The following is a 17,130-nucleotide window of genomic DNA, read 5'->3' as shown; positions in this document are numbered from 1 at the left end:
AACACAATCGCTGCATAAATGAGGTCAGCTATCTGCAGCTGTATTTGATGAAGACACACAAGCCAAACGAGTTACACATTTGTTTTTTATAGAAATCTTCCTTCCCTTCCAACATCCACAGATTAGTACAACATGTATGCCAATGAACATAGAGTATTTGTAAACATTTGAGAGAGAGACAATCTGAAAATACATTTGCACAAAAATATTGAAAACATTTGGTGCCAATATTGTACCATAACAGTAGAATTGATCACACATTTTATTATTACATCATCCCTTTTTTCCCCACAAAATACAAATTTGATCATGAGAAACAAAATATTGTTCTAAATGCATTGGAGTTATGACGTCGACATTTAGAGGATGAGAAAATCTGATGTGTCTGAAACATTGGCACTTTCCCAGAATAGGGTACAAAATAATATTCTATTAACCTTAGAAGCATGTTTAAAATATCAAAGATGTTATTACTGAAGAAGATGCGAGACATAAAGATAGTAACTTGTCTATTGTATATAGAGTTTCCAAAAACTTCATAAGAATTTGAGAAATGTCTGAATATGGGTTAAAAACTTGATTTGTCATTTTTGTTGTGGTGCTCTTGCGATTAAATTCAAATAAAATATACCATAATGGGTAACAGGGTTGCAAATAATTATTTTTCATTGCCAAGTGTTCAATGGTAAACATATTTCATATAAATTATAAAAAGAAATTGATATATACATATGTATATTGGAATAGTTAAGAATACAGTTAACAACAATGTGTACAAATTTACAAAATGGAATGACGTGTGGGGGGTAAAAATTGTAAAATAGTATGTAGGTAAAATATCTAATATAGATTAATTGAATATCACTTACTTTTCATTCTTAATAGTTCTCTTTAAAGAAATAGTTCAACTAAAAATTTAAATTCAGTTATTTATTACTCGCCCTCATGTCGTTCCAAACCCATAAGACCTTTGTTCATCTTCAGAACACAAATTAAGATATTTTTGATGAAATCCGAGAGCTTACTGCCCCTGCACAGACAGCAACGCGACTACCACGTTCAAAGCCCAGAAAGGCAGTAAGGACATCGTTAAAATAGTCCATGTGAAATAAGTAGTTCAACCGTAGTGTACGAGAATACTTTTTGTGCGCAAAGGAAACAAAAATAACGACTTCATTCAACAATTTCTTTAAATTGTTCCGAAGACAAACGAAGGTCTTACAGGTTTGGAACAACATGACGGTGAGTTATTAACGACAGAATTTTCATTTTTGGGTGAACTATCCCTTTAAGACTGTGATTTGCTTGCTCAAAAAATTACGCCAGTTTATACCCTATTCGTAAAAAGTGCCATTTTTTCTAAAATAGAGCTTTTTGACTTTTTTGGAGTAAGAATCTCTTTAAAAGATCAAATATTCTTATAGTAATCAATAAAGCAATCATAAAATACATTTTATTTAAGCCGGAAAGTCTTAAAATTACTTACAAAATCTCTTGTGCAGCAAAAAGTTTAAATGCATAGTTTACAAATGTTGATTCAAAACCAAAATTTGAGTGTTTGGGGTGGTGGAGCCACTAGTAAAATGAGATTAGCTTTACAACAGATTCTAAAAAAATACAAAGTGCCAGTAAAGAGAAAAAAAAATGAGGAGAGAGGGAAAAAGAGACTATTTTAAGTGCTTTAGACTCACATTAAAATTCAACAGATGTTCAGTATGGCTACAATAACTAAATGTTCTTGGGAGAAAACCAAACTCAAACAAACAAAACAAGACATCATTGCTTAACAGCTAAACATGTATAACAAACCCATTTTATCCAATACAGGGAGAAATTAGAATTTTCATAGAAACAAAACAAATGACTATTTAATGAAGTAAAAATAAATGCAGCCAAACTAAGCTGCATTCCTCCCCCCTCCCCCCCAAACAACAAACAAACAAAAAAAACATCCAAGTGGGTAAGAGAGCATTTAACAAAAATAATGGAAACAGGTTAAAAAACAAGTCACATTGCACACTGCACAAAATCCATTATTCAAAATGTAAAAGGCATTAAGCAACTCAATATCCCTCTATGAGAAGGCAATTGCATGTGCAGTGCTCACAATACAGGCAAGAGCAATCAAACACAGCCTGAATTCTGCAGGAATGCAAATGAAGACGCTTCGCAATACAGGACCTCAGGAAAACAGGTCCAAGTGAAAATACTACAAAACAACAGCACAATGCTACAGGCACCCCATCACATCTTACTGTATGTACAATGAAATAAGGAATATTTTAAAATCCACCTTATATGAATTTCTTTCTTCCGTGGAACACAAAAGAAGGTATTTTGCAGAATGTCCGAGGTGCTGTAGTAGAAAGTAGAAGATTTATAGGTCCAAAAAGATCACAAAAGCAACACTAATTTATCATGTTATATGAAATAGTCTGAAATTTCAGTATGTTCTTTGCACGTAACAACTGTATGGCTTCAGAAAAAGATTATTGAGCACAAATCATACATATAAATTAATTGTTTGTTTTTTTTGTATGGGCAGGACATTCTGCAAAACATCTCATTTTTGTCATGCAGGTTTGGAACAACAGTAAAAATGAGAAGGACCAAAAAAACGACATAAATGTTAGCTGTTTGCACTCTTGTACTACAAGGGCAGCTATTAAATAGAATAAAATGTCCCTATGCTTGATTTATGCATACATGCTGAAAATATTAACCCGACAGTACTAGAAAGTATGAGTAAACCATCAATATTTCATATGATCCATTTTCCACTTGATCTGAATATAGATTCTAGCTCTTTTATTATATATGTTCATGATATGTTAATGGAATATGCTGGGTTAAATACAACTTAAGCTTGTATTTAATAACACTTACAACAATTTGGGTTTTAGGACAAATAGTTGAGGCAAAATTATTTTCTGTGCTCACAAATGCTGTCAAAAGTCATATTTTAACGCAGAACAATCCTAAAAATAGTTGAAGTTTTAGTTAGTAGCCGTTTTCGCCGGCAAAGGGCAAAACATAGCCTTTAGAAACATTTAGCAAAACTGTTGCCTATTTTAATTTTACTGGCAACATACAACAGGACTAGAAGGCACCACGTTAGCATGAGTGTGAATATACAGTTTATTTTACTCCAATCAGTTTGTTATGCATGTTAGGTATGAACACGGAGCTTTGTGAACGGTGGGTAATCATACAATACCTGAGAGCTTAATTTGAGATGCTGAACGGTTCCTGTATATGTGTATATATATGTGTATATATATGTATATATATATATATATATATATATATATATATATATATATATATATATATATATATATATATATATATATATATACACACACACACACACACACACACACACACACACACATCCCTTTGTATTTTTATCATTGCACTTTAAGTGGTCCTATAGGGAGGGACTAGCAGAGCTCGGTTTCTGCAATTTGAATGTCAGCATTTAAGCTTTGTTCCAGCTTTTCATCCAATGCATGTCAGTTATAAATCATGGCTTGTTGAGTTTAAGACTCTTAGAGGTAGGATTTTATATTGTGCAACATATGGGCATTCATTTCCTATACTGGTTTATAAGTGTGGAGATGTAAAACTGGCAAACACTCTACAAAAACAACACACCGATACTGCATTGACATCAAATGAGGACTGCAAAGAGTAGCTGCAGTAGTTGGTTCAGATGTTTAGCGATCTTTACTGGAGTTGTGCAATATTCAGTTCTCTTTCAGAATACAAACGCCACTGGACTTGTTTTGGGTATTCTATACAATGCCTGATCAGAAACACTACTTTACATTTAGTGGTAAATAAATCAATGAATCTTTTAAACTATACATTACACATGACAAACACTATTGTGCAAAAGTTTATGGACTCCAATTTGGAAAGTGACGATTTTAAGATTAAGAGTTAAGAATTTTTAAGATTCTTTGACAACTAGAACATTCAAAAGAACAGATTTATTTGAAATAGAAATTAAATTATAAGTACCTTTACTGACCCTTTTGATCAATTTATTGCATTCTCCTTGATGAAAGTATTAATTCCTTAAAAAAACTATACACTTATAAAAATAGTGTAACTATAACATGCATTTACTATAATGCAAACTCAAATATATTTGTTGCCTTCAAAAACACATGGCAGTTCTGACTGACCAATGGAAAAAACAACTCTATGGTCTAATCCACCAGCAGGGGTTAACTGGACCATGCTAACCAGCTACAATAAGGACAGACACTTCTGACTGGGCATTACAAACAGCTTTGCCTTGTTGTCCAAGGTAGATTGCATTCTGCAGGGGGATTGAATCTTGCACAACACCGGGAAAGCTGACAATTGCAGGAATGGTTTTGAGCATTTGGCCTGGGCTCTACAGACAGCCATCCAGTTACGGTACACATCCAACCGATCTCCAGCAATCCAACCATCCTAAAGGTGGGATGAGGCTTTAAGCACTGAGCCGGTGCCGTTCCATTCCATTTTATGCCGTGTACGCTCCATTAGATTAATGGTGAATGGGCAGTCTAATGGAGTAAAGCAAGTCCTTGGGTTTTCCCACTCAACTGAAATCATTCCTAATGGCTTCCAGTCTTTCAGAGAGGAGGAAATGGTTTATATGAAAAGATCTGCATGATAAGCATGGCCACAGTGGCATATCTGGTGGTGTTACGGTAATGGTTCAATGGCATTGGGGCGTGTTTGGAAACACGCTTCATTAGACAGCCACCATCAAGCATTGCAGCGTGGGCGACGCCAATCTGGCCTACTCAGAAAAGATGGGGTTAACGTTATAAGATGTCACTTTAAAATGTGTTTTCCAGTGATGAGGGTTACATCAAGAACGTCCTGAGTGTTAGCCTCAGTATTCATAAAGAGATAGTTCACCCAAAAATGAATGAAATGTCATTTTGTTGCAAACCTCCATGACTTTATTTCTTCTGTGGAACACATAAGATGATATTTGTATCATACGTCTCAGAATCAAGGTCAATGGGGTCCAATGTTGTTGACTTTGTTCTCCAAAAGATTGTGTTCCTCATAAAAAACAAAGACATAGAGGCTTGGAATGACTTGGTGAATTATCCCAAATAAACTTGACTTCTGCCGATTCTGATTGTATTCATTACATAAAGTGACTGTGTTCATGTGGCTCTCGAATAATAAAATGCTGTCAGGAAAGTGTTTGAGGGTTGCACCAGCTAGCTTTACCGGGTGACCCACTGAATTGTAGATGTAGACACACAAACTGTACACAAACTGCATCCCTGGGACACATTAATTTAGTAAAATAAGCCAACTAAGTTCACTACTTTTCAGGATGGCTAGTAAACACGAATAGGAGCAAAAGCCCTAGTAAGTGCAGCTTGTTTTCATCTAAGTGCTGTTTATGTGGTTACAGAACACTTTAAATATATGGCAGTAAGTGCAGCATGAGGAAAGGTACAAGATAAAACAGAGGTCACCATTATCAAAATCACAAGGCAAAGGGGCGGTTTAGCTTGGCAAGGCAGGTTTGTTTGAGAACTTCCCAAACAAAAGGCAAACACGAGTTGAGACGAGGTGAACTTGTTGGATTATGTACAAAACGATCCCTCTTTGTCTAAAGCAGAACAAGGATCTTGCTGTACAAACACACGGTGCCGACATCACGTGAGAATCTCTTCTGCGTCTGATCAAAGTCTTGAGCTCCACAAGAAACAAAACACAAGGAAATTCAATCTAACGATCAAACAATGGCCGTTTTACGATGAAATCCCATTTTGGCAGCTGTGCAGATCAACAGCCATCTGCTTTAGTCACACTAGAGCCAATCCCTGAAGACTAGCGCATTAAAAAATAGAAACGAAAGATTTACAGTGTCCTGCAGACACTATGTGATGGCTTGATATACATCGCTGATAAAGTATCAGTGACATTACAAAGGTTCTAGAGTCAAACGGATGCGCTTGACGCTTAAACGGCGGTCATAAATCTTTGTTACCTGAAGGGTGCCAGATCAGGTGAACAGAATGAGGTTAATCTGTGTTTATCAATCAAGAACACGAGGCAAAGATGAAGTGTGCTGGTCTTTGTCCCCCTCTTATGTCTTCTGTGGGTCGGGTGAGAGAGGGCCGGGCGTGTTGGTGCCGTCTAAGTTATACACGGGAACAGAGAACTGCGTGGAACTTAGGACAGAAGGAAACTGATAAAAGGAAAAGAAACAGAATGAAAAAACTGAAAGAATCCTTTCTGGAATATTATGATTTAATTGTGAACATCTCAATGTGTCTAAAGGTGATTTTACCAGTGTTGTTTTCATTAACTGATACCATTGATAACTATTGCGTTAATTGCAAAAAAGCTAAATAAAATAATTAGCTAAAATACAATAAAGGGTAACAATTTAGTATAGGGACCAATTCTCACTATTAACTAGTTTCTTATTAGCATGACCATTATTAACATATTGGCTGTTTATTAGTGCTTATAAAGCACATATTCTGCATGACCATATTCTACATCCCCAATCCTACCCAATACCTAAACTTAACAACTACCTTACTAACTATTAATAAGCACCAGATTAGGAGTTTGTTGAGGCAAAAGTCGTAGTTAATGGTTTGTTAATAGCGAGAACTGGACCTTAAAAAAAAAAATTGTAACCAGGATAAATATTAGATGAAAAATTGAAAGTTGGAAAAGTTAATATTGCCTGGAAACTGAAAGTTTAAGGAGGACTCAAATTAAAAAATGTATGAATTAATTTAAATTAATTTAAAAAATAAAATAATTAAAAAATTAAATTAAAGCTTAGTGACAATAAAAACTGACAAAAACTCATTTGAAATGCTAATAAGAACTAAATAGTATATAAAAACTTCTAAAATAACACTAGATTTTAGACTTTCATATCAAAATTTTTTGGTGCAGAGGGTTTGAGTTAAGAATGCCGTTAAATTATTAAATCATAAATTGAATCATAAAGTAATATTCAATAATTAATAGCCCATAACTATACCAAATAACTACAAACAATTATAATAGCAACTGTAAAGGAACACATTATGACAAATATTATAATTACATATTTTAATACATTTGTTATAAATATAAATATTATCAAATTAAATACTTCACTACAAAAGAAAATATATATATATATATATATATATATATATATATATATATATATATATATATATATATATATATATATATATATATGATTATAAGATTATATAAGAGTGATTTTTCAAGGCTTGGAAATCACACTTTTCACTTTTGAAATTCCCTGATATTTCCAGGACCGTGGGAATCTTTCTAAACCTTGAACAAAGAGATCACTCCCATTATATTCAACAAAGCTGTTTTCACTAAAAGCTCCGTATCGTGTTGCTTATGATTTTTGTCTTGCTCAAATCAGTGGAAGCACAGGCTGGTTTGAGCACCAGCACCATTTTGGGTGGAAAGGAATATCTGTGGTACTCTCAGATGATGTGATTTGAATCCAGATAATATAATGTGATTGTAGTCTTGCCGTTAACTTAGTAAACAATTTCAAGGGGCTCACCTGGAAGAGGGTATGCGCTCCCTGTCTCCGAGCGGGACTGAGGGGTGCCACCGGACTGAGTGTGCTCCAGAAATGGATATTGGACAGAAGTGGACTGGGTGTGAGCAGCAGGGGTGTCTGCAACAAATGTGAACTTTTTCAGACCTTTATACAAAACGACTGTCTTTCCAGCTTGCATTCATTACAGATGCCTTCCCAAATACTCGTGGCACAAAGCATTTGCAAGAGGCATAACCCTGAAATATAAATGTTTAATTAAAAGTGGCTTAATGAGACTTTAAGAAGCAATAAGTATTAATCACAGGGCAAGGGTGCTGCATTTCCCCAAAACCCATAAATAATAGATTTGAATTATAGTATATTTCATCTTTCATCTCACTGAAGAGACAGCAGGAGGTTGATCCTCTAGGGCTGGCTGTATGAGTGCTCGTAAATGCAAAGATTGTGCAGTCTTAACGAGGTGATCCATCAAAGCAGCATCTTGCTAAACCTCACCATATGATCACGATCACGTAACAGCCAATGAGTGTCTTCCCAGGCACATCATCACGAGTTCAAGTGGTGCACCACTGCCCTCTAGTGTCTCCAAATTACATCAATGCAACCAAAAGGACTGCAATTAGACCTCATTGTATTCCTGTTCAGGATAGCCACACATTTTAAGAATAAAAATCTGTTGGTTGTAATTGGTAATTTTCTTTTAAACAACACACCCTCAGAGACGGTAATGATTTTTATCATCATTTTTGCAACAGATTGCTTACATTTGCAAGCATATTACGCATATTAAACAGGTTTACAAGCAATTCTAACATAAAAGTTGCAAATATCACAAAAAGTGCAACGGTTGTTGGTCATTTAGTTTTATATACACTACTATATAGTCAATAGTTTTTGAACAGTAAGATTTTTCTTTTTTTTTTTTAGAATTCTCTTCTGCTCACCAAGCCTGTATGTATATGATCCAAAATACAGCAAAAGCAGAAATATTGAGAAATATTTTTACTATTTAAAACAACTGCTTTCTATTTGAATATATTATAAAATGTAATTTATTTCTGTGATCAAAGCTGAATTTTCAGCAAAAACAACTGCTTTCTATTTGAATATATTATAAAATGTAATTTATTTCTGTGATCAAAGCTGAATTTTCAGCATCATTACTCCAGTCTTCAGTGTCACATGATCCTTCAGACATCATTCTAATATGTTGATTTTCTGTTCAAGAAACATTTTTTATTATTATTATCATCATCATCAATATTTAAAACCGTTGAGTTTTTAATATTTTTCAGGATACTTTGATGAACAGAAAGATCCAAAGATCAGCATTTATCTGAAATAAAAAGCTTTTGTACCGTTATACACCATTCAAAAGCTTGGAGTCAGGGTTTTTATTTTTTGGGGGGGGGATTATAGAAATTAATACTTTTATTCAGCAAGGATGCTTTAAATTGATCAAAAGTGATGATAAAGACATTTATAATGTTACAAAAGTTTATATTTCAGATAAAAACTTTCTATTCATCAAAGAAACCTGAAAAATTCTACTCAGCTGTTTTCGACATGATAATAATAATAATAATATATAAATGTTTGATTTATTATTACTGAAGACTGGAGTAATGATGCTAAAAATACAGCTTTGATAAATTACATTTTAAAATATATTCAGACAGTTATTTTAAATAGCAAAAATATATATTTTTTTTTTTTGCTGTACTTTGGATCAAATAAATGCAGGCTTGGTGAGCATAAGAGACTTCTTTAAAAAACATAAAAAAATCTTACTGTTCAAACACTTTTGTCTGGAAGTGTACTGGTAAGCAGTTGTATCCTGTCTAAATGGGTAGTCTGTGGCCAGAATAAGCTGAATAGTAGTCCAAACTTGATAAAAGGTAATTATCTGGCTAAGCAAGGCTACATGTATCTATGTGAAACAAGCATATAAGAGACGTGAGGCAGCAACAGTAAATAACTGCATAAGAGGATATACCTCTAGTGAGATGGATAATGTTACCCGACACGAAATCTGCTGATGGTCTGATGATTCTAACAAATCAATGACAGCACTGTCCATGTGTGACGGGGAGGTCAGGAGGAGACTGACCTGCAGTAAGGCTGGGGTGAGAGAGGGCATAGGGAGGGATGGGCTGCACAGATTGAGAGGGCTGAGGTCAGAGCTGGTCACCACCAGCGTGGGCATCAACTCCAGGCCTTTGGGTTTCTTAGACTTTCCGCTGAGATTGCGCAGTGGAGATTCAGACATCTCAGACACTGGTACAATGTCCTTGGAAACAGAGGTGGGCTGGTCCTGATAGATCAAGACAGGGAGAGAAAGATGGGCATATTCTTCTGTTTGCAAGGTTCAATACACTGCAGAATTTTAATAGGACTGAGATGAACAAGTTTTTAATATTTCCATTACACAATATTCTTCATTTGGAAAATTATTACATTCTTATTTTAAGTGATTCAAGCCCTATTCATGTTACATTTAAACCAAATAAACAACATAAACATAAAATATTGCCAAAATTTCCACACAAAATCTAATTTAGCCATTGCCTGTAAATGAAAATAGCATACATATATAAACATACACACACACATACATACATACATACATATACACACACATATATATATATATATGTGTGTATGTGTGTGTGCATGCGTGCGTGCGTATGTGTATAAATTTCAGCTGTGATAAAGTTAACAATGCATTGTTGTTGGTTGAGAAAAATCCTTTGTTAAACTGGTTGTTCTGCATCCCAATAATTTAAATAAAAATATAAACAAACAAACATTTTAGACAGTTGTTCCCCCAAATAATACATAACACAATTTTACAACTGTTAAAAATAAATCAATTAAATTAAATAAGCATCTTGCATTGTTGTTGGTGGAGTAAAATCTTTCACAGTGTAAATTCTTCTTCAATTCTACATCAAATATTCATAAATGAACTATTATTAATTCTGTTTATTGAAAAGGCATATGCTACAAACAAGACGCACACATTGACTGGCTCTGAGGTGGCACTGTATTTACTAAGAGCCACCAAAAACTGAATCTCATGAAGAATCATTTTGCAACAGCGACTCTCTGAATCAAAATACAGTTGAATTGTGAGATGCCTAAAGATTCCTGATTCATTTTAAAATCTTCTTGAGCATGTTTCTGGTTCAGAAAAAAAAGCAAATGTGAAGTAAAAGCTCCTCAAAGCTACTAGCTTATCTTCTAGCATTTGACACACCACCTTCTGCATAAGTAGGCATCAGCACTAAGTGTCATACCTGCAGCTGTAACTCTGAAGGCTGTGAGGAGAGGGATTCAATTTCACTGTCAATCACCAGCTCCTGGGAATCCGTCATCGGAGAAGAGGAGGGCGACTGGGAACGCGTGAGTGGCGATGAACAGATTCTTGAGAGCGGGAAGCCCGTCATGGCGTTCTCTGAGGTGGGATTCTCCACAAACGCACACACTATATGCGAGACGGCGGCCTGTTTGGCCTCAGGTTCTGCCGGAGTGGGCAGTGGGGCTTGGGCGGTTTTTTCCGGACGGTCAGGCTTCCCTATAACAGACAGAGTGGTGTGTCTGCTCTGTGGCATGGTCCCAAATTTAATGACGGTGGGTGGCTGGGGCGACTCCTGGGATGCCTTTTTCTCCATTAACTTTTCTCCTGGATTTTCAATCTTCATGGATTTAAAAAGTTGCGTTCCCGACTGCAGAGAGGTCAAAGTGAAGGATGTATACAAGCCAGAATGGATATAGTCATTCCGACCGGACGATTTGGACTGACCCAGTGTTCCTGCACCTCGGTCTGGGGCGGCTTTGCTGTCTTTATCCCTGGAGATGTTTGCAGGTTTGTCGGAGAGGGGCAGAGGTCCATTTGAGCCGCCGTCTGCACCCTCCATTCTGGCCATGACATCTCCCTTTAGGATGTCAGGGTACGATACAAAACGATACACAAACTTCTGGCCGTTTACTTTTTTGATGATATTCTGCAAGGAAAAAACAGAGAAAATTCATGTTTATTTGAGTTGATGAGTGACTTTGTCTGACATACAACTAAAAATATCTATGCAATCACCCAAACAAATCAACCAAAACGTCTCGCATGTACATTTTTACAATCCAGTCTGTTGCGTTCTTCTACGCTCTCTCACTTGGACTAAACAAAATAACATGCAATTAAGTAAATGAACCCGTGTTAAGAGACCAGAAAGAATGCGGAAAATGATACTTCTTGCCCTGTGGTGCCAAGATGAGGCTTAAAAAGCTAGCGTACCAAACCCTCGGTTCCCACTCAAGAATAAACTCCTAGCGAGAGGCCACGACTTTCTTACTGCACTAATGGGCTCGGTGACCCTCTTGTTTCAGTTCAGAGTGACTTGATTGTGTGTTTACAACAACAAAACTGATGGAGGAGTGTGGGGGCAATGAGAGGGCTGAAAGCTAGTAATTATAATAAACACTGATTTAAATATATGAGCATAACAGTGTTTTACAAGGTAAATCAGAAAAGCCGGAAAGATGAGTTCATCCAAAAATTTTAAATAATTATTTTATAATTATAATCTATAATTATTTTTTTTCATTTCTTGTTTTTATTTATTATATTTTCATATAATTTTATATAATTTATTTATTTATTTTAATAAATAAATGTTAATTATTTTTTTTATTTGCATATTGTGTAGAACAGTTTAATAGAACATTCACACTGCTCCCCCCCCCCCCCATACAATTAAGGGAAATTAATTATCAAGCTCCATAATGACCAAAAATATGCATAAAATGGCATAAAAGTTGTCCATGAAACTTGTACATACAGTTTTCCCCAATAATATTTTCCATGTTAATAAAATATCTAATAAATGGTAAATAAATAATAAGTATACTATTACTTAACTTCATAAGTTTCTGTCAATGTCAAATCAAAGTGAATTTAGGCATATTTAAAAATTATAATCTTAAGTATGTAACAACTATTAGTTTTGAAATTAATAGTTGATTAATAAGTTGAATATTTAAAATTAGAAAGTTGCTATAATAGAGCGACTTTAAGCATTTTTCCATGTTCAATCTTAAAGTCCTATAGATTTAAATTTGTTTATTTTGTATGAACTTTTTTCATTGATACTAAATACTAAATAAACGTATAAAATACCTTTGAACTAAAATGAATAAAAATACAATTTTACAATTAACTAACCTAATATCTCATCACAAAATTAAATTAGCAGAATACAATGGCTAAAGTAATCTGAAATGAGGCGTTAAGAAGTGCCATTATCAAACATTGGGAGATAATAAATAAATAAATCACTAATATTGGCTGATAAACAATATTGTTCTTATATCAGACAATCAAGAATCATGACTATCTATGAAAACTGACAAAAATGTTAGTCTACTCCTCATACAAAGTTATTAAACAGCTTTAAAAGACTTGGAATATTGATCACAAGTTGTATAGACTACCTTTATGATGGTGTTTTGACACTTTGACAAACCCCATCCACATCTTACACATTCTTCAAAACATCAAGAAAGTTTAGACCAACATGAAAGTGAGTGAATGAAATGCTGCTGACTGCTGAGATGTTTCAGATGCTTGCTGACAAAACACACCTTGTCGTAGTAGTAACGCAGAGCACGGCTGAGTTTGTCGTAGTTCATGCTGGGTTTGTTCTTGCGGGCACCCCATAATCTGGCCACCTCCTCTGCCTGCAGCAGTTTGAACTCTCCATCCTCATTGGTCCAGCAGATGAGCTGGTCATTGCTGGGATCCAACAGAAGCTGCAGCAGGAACTGCCACAGGGTGACTGAGCTGTCCATGTCCTTCTCTATTCACAGACGTGGGGGAAACGTTACCTAACGGGATCCTGTTCGCGCTCACAGACTGACCGACACGTCACGGCATATTCCGGCAAATATCCTGACAGAGGCTGAAATCAAAATCAAGATGCGATTACATCAATTAGATGGGTGCAAATAAATGCCACTGAGTGACATGACCAGCATCAACCACTTATTTTATGAACCTTATATCTCAAAAACATGGTAAATATGCGCACCATATTAAATACCAAATGGTACTGGACTTCAGTGTAATCCTGGCAATGCCGAGAGTGCAGGACAACTGAGTGTGTGTAAGCAGCTTAAATTAAAACTAAATCTGCCTTGACTCATCCAATATCCAGCTGGTAGTTGCCAAAGAGAGTGAAAAAAAAAGTCTCCCACATACAATCTGACAGAACAGAACACACAAATATAGAAACACAGAGGCGAGACGTGACAGCTTTCCTCAGACTGTAGGAGACAACGTCTGGGAATTTTAAACAAAGTGTTCAGGACAAAATGAATCTACAAATCATCAAAATGAGCTCGACATTGTGGCCTGTTGCATGATAATAGTTTTTGGGTACTGTTAATGTGACAATTGTAGATCCTTAATTTATGGCAAAAATTAGATGCACATTTAGTTTTGTTTATTTTTCTTTATTAAAGACTTAAATTGCCCTAGATGTTTTACATAATTACACTTTAAATGATAAAGAACTTAATGTCAGTGTAGTGGTGCATGTTACCATCATATAGGCTACACGTTTCTGTATATTTAATATAAACACTAAATTTACACTTACACCTGAATGGTTTTGATCCTAGATGTCATCTTACAATGACAGTTTTCATATTTCCATACAGAATATTATATAAAGCTTTAAATTAAGACACACGTACCTTTGTTTTGAGCTTAACTTAAAATTCCAGGACCAAAGGTTGGCAAAACACTGACAATGAATCTTAAATGTGTATTTAACCCCAAAAGATCCATGTAAACTCGCATAAAACTATGTATTGAAGATTGTTGTATAGTTGTTGTTGTCGAATTATACATATTGTATTGCTGTAGAGTTAATGCAAAACCTCCACGTCAATTCAACCACATTTAACACCCCAGACGGGGTCAAAGTACATCATTTATCATTCGTTTTAGTTTTCAAATTTTCCTACAATACTTAAAAGGTTAAACTGCATAGTGACTGAAAACATACTCGAATGTCTAAAAATGTTAAACTGCAACCTGTTAGAACATGAGTTTCGTTCGTTAGCATCGAGCTAATGTCTGTCAAACTCACCTGATAAGCTTTTTGCTCTCCAGACTTGGTCCTGGAGTGGTTTCCAATGGATTAAAGTCCAAAAAGAAATAAAAGAAAAGAAAAATGCAGACTGTATTCTTGTATGTTTACATCGTGTAAAGAGATCTGGTGGTCAGCTAGCATAGCGTGCTAGTCTGCTAGCTAGCGGAGTCTTAGCAAACTTTAGACTCATTAAACTAACATGAGCTGATATAAATTTTACTATTTAAAGCGGTTTTATGCCTTATTTACAATGAGAACGACAAAAAATAGGCAGAGAATGAGAAAGGGAAACGCTACAGTCTCTGCATCTCACGTACTCATATTTTTAGCTGCAACCACAATAATACAAAAACAGGAAGCAACAAGCCCACCAGACTAAACACTTTCACTCCAACAGCGCTCAATAAAACTCCAGAACAAAGCCTCAGATTTTATGAATCTGTATGAAATCAGGTCCATTCAGTTTGAATAGCGTTAAATCCTCAAGAAGTAGGTTCGGCAGCAAGAGAATTGCAGTGAAGCCAATGCAGTGCAGTGAAAGCATGTAGATCATCTCATGATGGACTCATTTCATCTATGACCATATTAAAATACATTACCTATCAATGTAAAATACTACTCCTGGTTCAAAAGAAACTCAAATTGAAATGTTAAAAATGAAATATTATATAACACCCATTCAGTTTGATTGCACTTTGACATTTAGATAAGAAATGACAGACAGACAGATAGATAGACAGATAGATAGATAGATAGATAGATAGATAGATAGATAGATAGAATAGTATGTGTCCTTTAAAAATACAGCAGGACTATATAAGTGGAGTGCAAAATGTAAAAGGAGATTAAACATGATGAAGAGCTCAGAAGAACAAGTTTGAGTCATAAAATATAACATTCCCCAAAACAATACCAAAACAAAACATTTATATCTCACTTGTCAACAACCTATACACTACATAACCAAAAGTTTGTATACACCCCCTTCTGGTGCAATTGGATCAAAATTTACCACACCCTCTGTGATTTATTTATAACATTGTCTCATTTATACTCATTTGCCATGTGCGTAGGAAAGAGTGGCAGAATAAAAGTGTAATTTAGTCTTCTGCCTTCCAAACAGATTCCAGCTCTGCAGAAAAAAACATGAAAAAATAAATGCAGGCACAAGCTCAACATTCCTACCGTACATGATCAGTGACTAACGCTTTTACTAGAAGGCTTTTGTGGATGATTCTTTGCTGATATTCTCCTAAAACGTGCACTAACTAATGCCAACAAAGCATTTGTCAGAATTAAATTGCTCTGCATTATAAAGAAAACCATGTGAAATATTGAAAGCATAATCACTTATCATTTAAAAAGACTTAATGGTAACACTTTACAATAAGGTTCATTAGTTAACTACATTAGTTAACATGAACTAATAATGAACTGCACTTATACAGCGTTTATTAATCTTAGTTAATGTTCATTTCAACATTTAATAATACATTATTAAAATCTTGTTAACATTAGGTAATGCACTGTGAACTAACAATGAACATCTGTATTTTTATTAACTAACGTTAGCGAAGATTAGTAAATACAGTAACAAATGTATTGCTCATGGTTAGTTCATGTTATTTAATACGTTAACTAATGTTTAACTAACGAACCTTATTGTAAAGTGTTACCGACTTAATTGTCCATACAACTCCAAAACAGAAGATTATTTTTGTCAATAGAAAATTATTTGACCTCTTCCTCCAGTTTGTAAAAACAAAAATGTCTGTAGTTATAATGGAAATATGGGGGGAAACATTCTGGAGGGTTAAAGCAGGAATGTGCAGTTTGCAGTTTTGTTAAAAAAATAATAATAATTCTTAAAACACAAAAATGTTTGTTAAACAGGCTTTAAATTGTCTCTTAAATAGGCTGATTTGCTTCCGGATATGCAAGTGGAAGTCTCTTTCTGATGTCTTTGCACCAATCATTGTTATTGTTACATAAACCTAAAAATATACCAGCAGTTTTCATTACCTGAAATAATGCTGAAATAAAATAATTTTAAAAAAAATTAATGAAAAACCTAAAGTAAAATAGAAATGTTGCCTTTGCAACTAATTGAAATAAAATAAGTTGAAGTTGAAGTACTAAAATGACTAAAAATAAAATGGAAATACAAATAAATGAAATAAATGGAAATATTTAAACGAAAATAACATGTAAAAATTAACATTTTAAATGTAACAAACTTTGAAATGAACAAAAAGTAGAAATACTAACAAAACAAAATAGAAACTCCAAATAAAAAAATAATTAAATAATAAATTTAAAATAAAAATAAAAAAACTCAAAATAATAATAGTAATATTATTTAAATAATACTAAAAAATTGAACAATGC

General features: G+C 34.5%; 1 protein-coding gene across 3 annotated transcripts; it reads right to left on the bottom strand.

Annotated features, from left to right (window-relative positions):
* Window positions 1-71: 71 nt before the first annotated feature.
* elk4 (ETS transcription factor ELK4) lies at window positions 72-15,406 on the bottom strand. Of its 3 annotated transcripts, none has more exons than XM_058790582.1 (6): window positions 14,740-15,404; window positions 13,229-13,545; window positions 10,888-11,595; window positions 9,699-9,902; window positions 7,589-7,705; window positions 72-6,220 (listed from the first exon to the last, which is right to left on the bottom strand). In XM_058790582.1, exons 2-6 carry the CDS (start codon window positions 13,433-13,435, stop codon window positions 6,119-6,121), a joined length of 1,338 nt encoding a protein of 445 aa, XP_058646565.1. In that variant the 5' UTR covers window positions 13,436-13,545; window positions 14,740-15,404; the 3' UTR covers window positions 72-6,118. The 3 variants fall into 3 exon arrangements, with proteins under 3 accessions (XP_058646565.1, XP_058646566.1, XP_058646567.1); XM_058790583.1 differs by lacking the exon at window positions 14,740-15,404 and adding an exon at window positions 13,675-13,776; XM_058790584.1 differs by lacking the exons at window positions 72-6,220; window positions 7,589-7,705; window positions 9,699-9,902 and having other exon boundaries at window positions 10,882-11,595; window positions 14,740-15,406.
* Window positions 15,407-17,130: the final 1,724 nt, after the last annotated feature.

This window comes from Onychostoma macrolepis, chromosome 11, assembly GCF_012432095.1.
Source record: "Onychostoma macrolepis isolate SWU-2019 chromosome 11, ASM1243209v1, whole genome shotgun sequence".
NCBI lineage: Eukaryota > Metazoa > Chordata > Actinopteri > Cypriniformes > Cyprinidae > Onychostoma > Onychostoma macrolepis.
Note: the sequence above shows the minus strand (reverse complement) of the source record. Positions and strands in the feature narration are given on the sequence as shown.

Bases quoted from the DNA above. Each gene is read 5' to 3' on its own strand.
- elk4 (XM_058790582.1), bottom strand. From the start codon at position 13,435: ATGGACAGCTCAGTCACCCTGTGGCAGTTCCTGCTGCAGCTTCTGTTG. The intron at 7,706-9,698 runs GTCAGTCTCCTC...CATTTGTTGCAG, and splicing joins TCACCCCAGCCTTACTGCAG to ACACCCCTGCTGCTCACACC. The intron at 6,221-7,588 runs GTGAGCCCCTTG...TCCTTTTATCAG, and splicing joins GAGCGCATACCCTCTTCCAG to TTTCCTTCTGTCCTAAGTTC.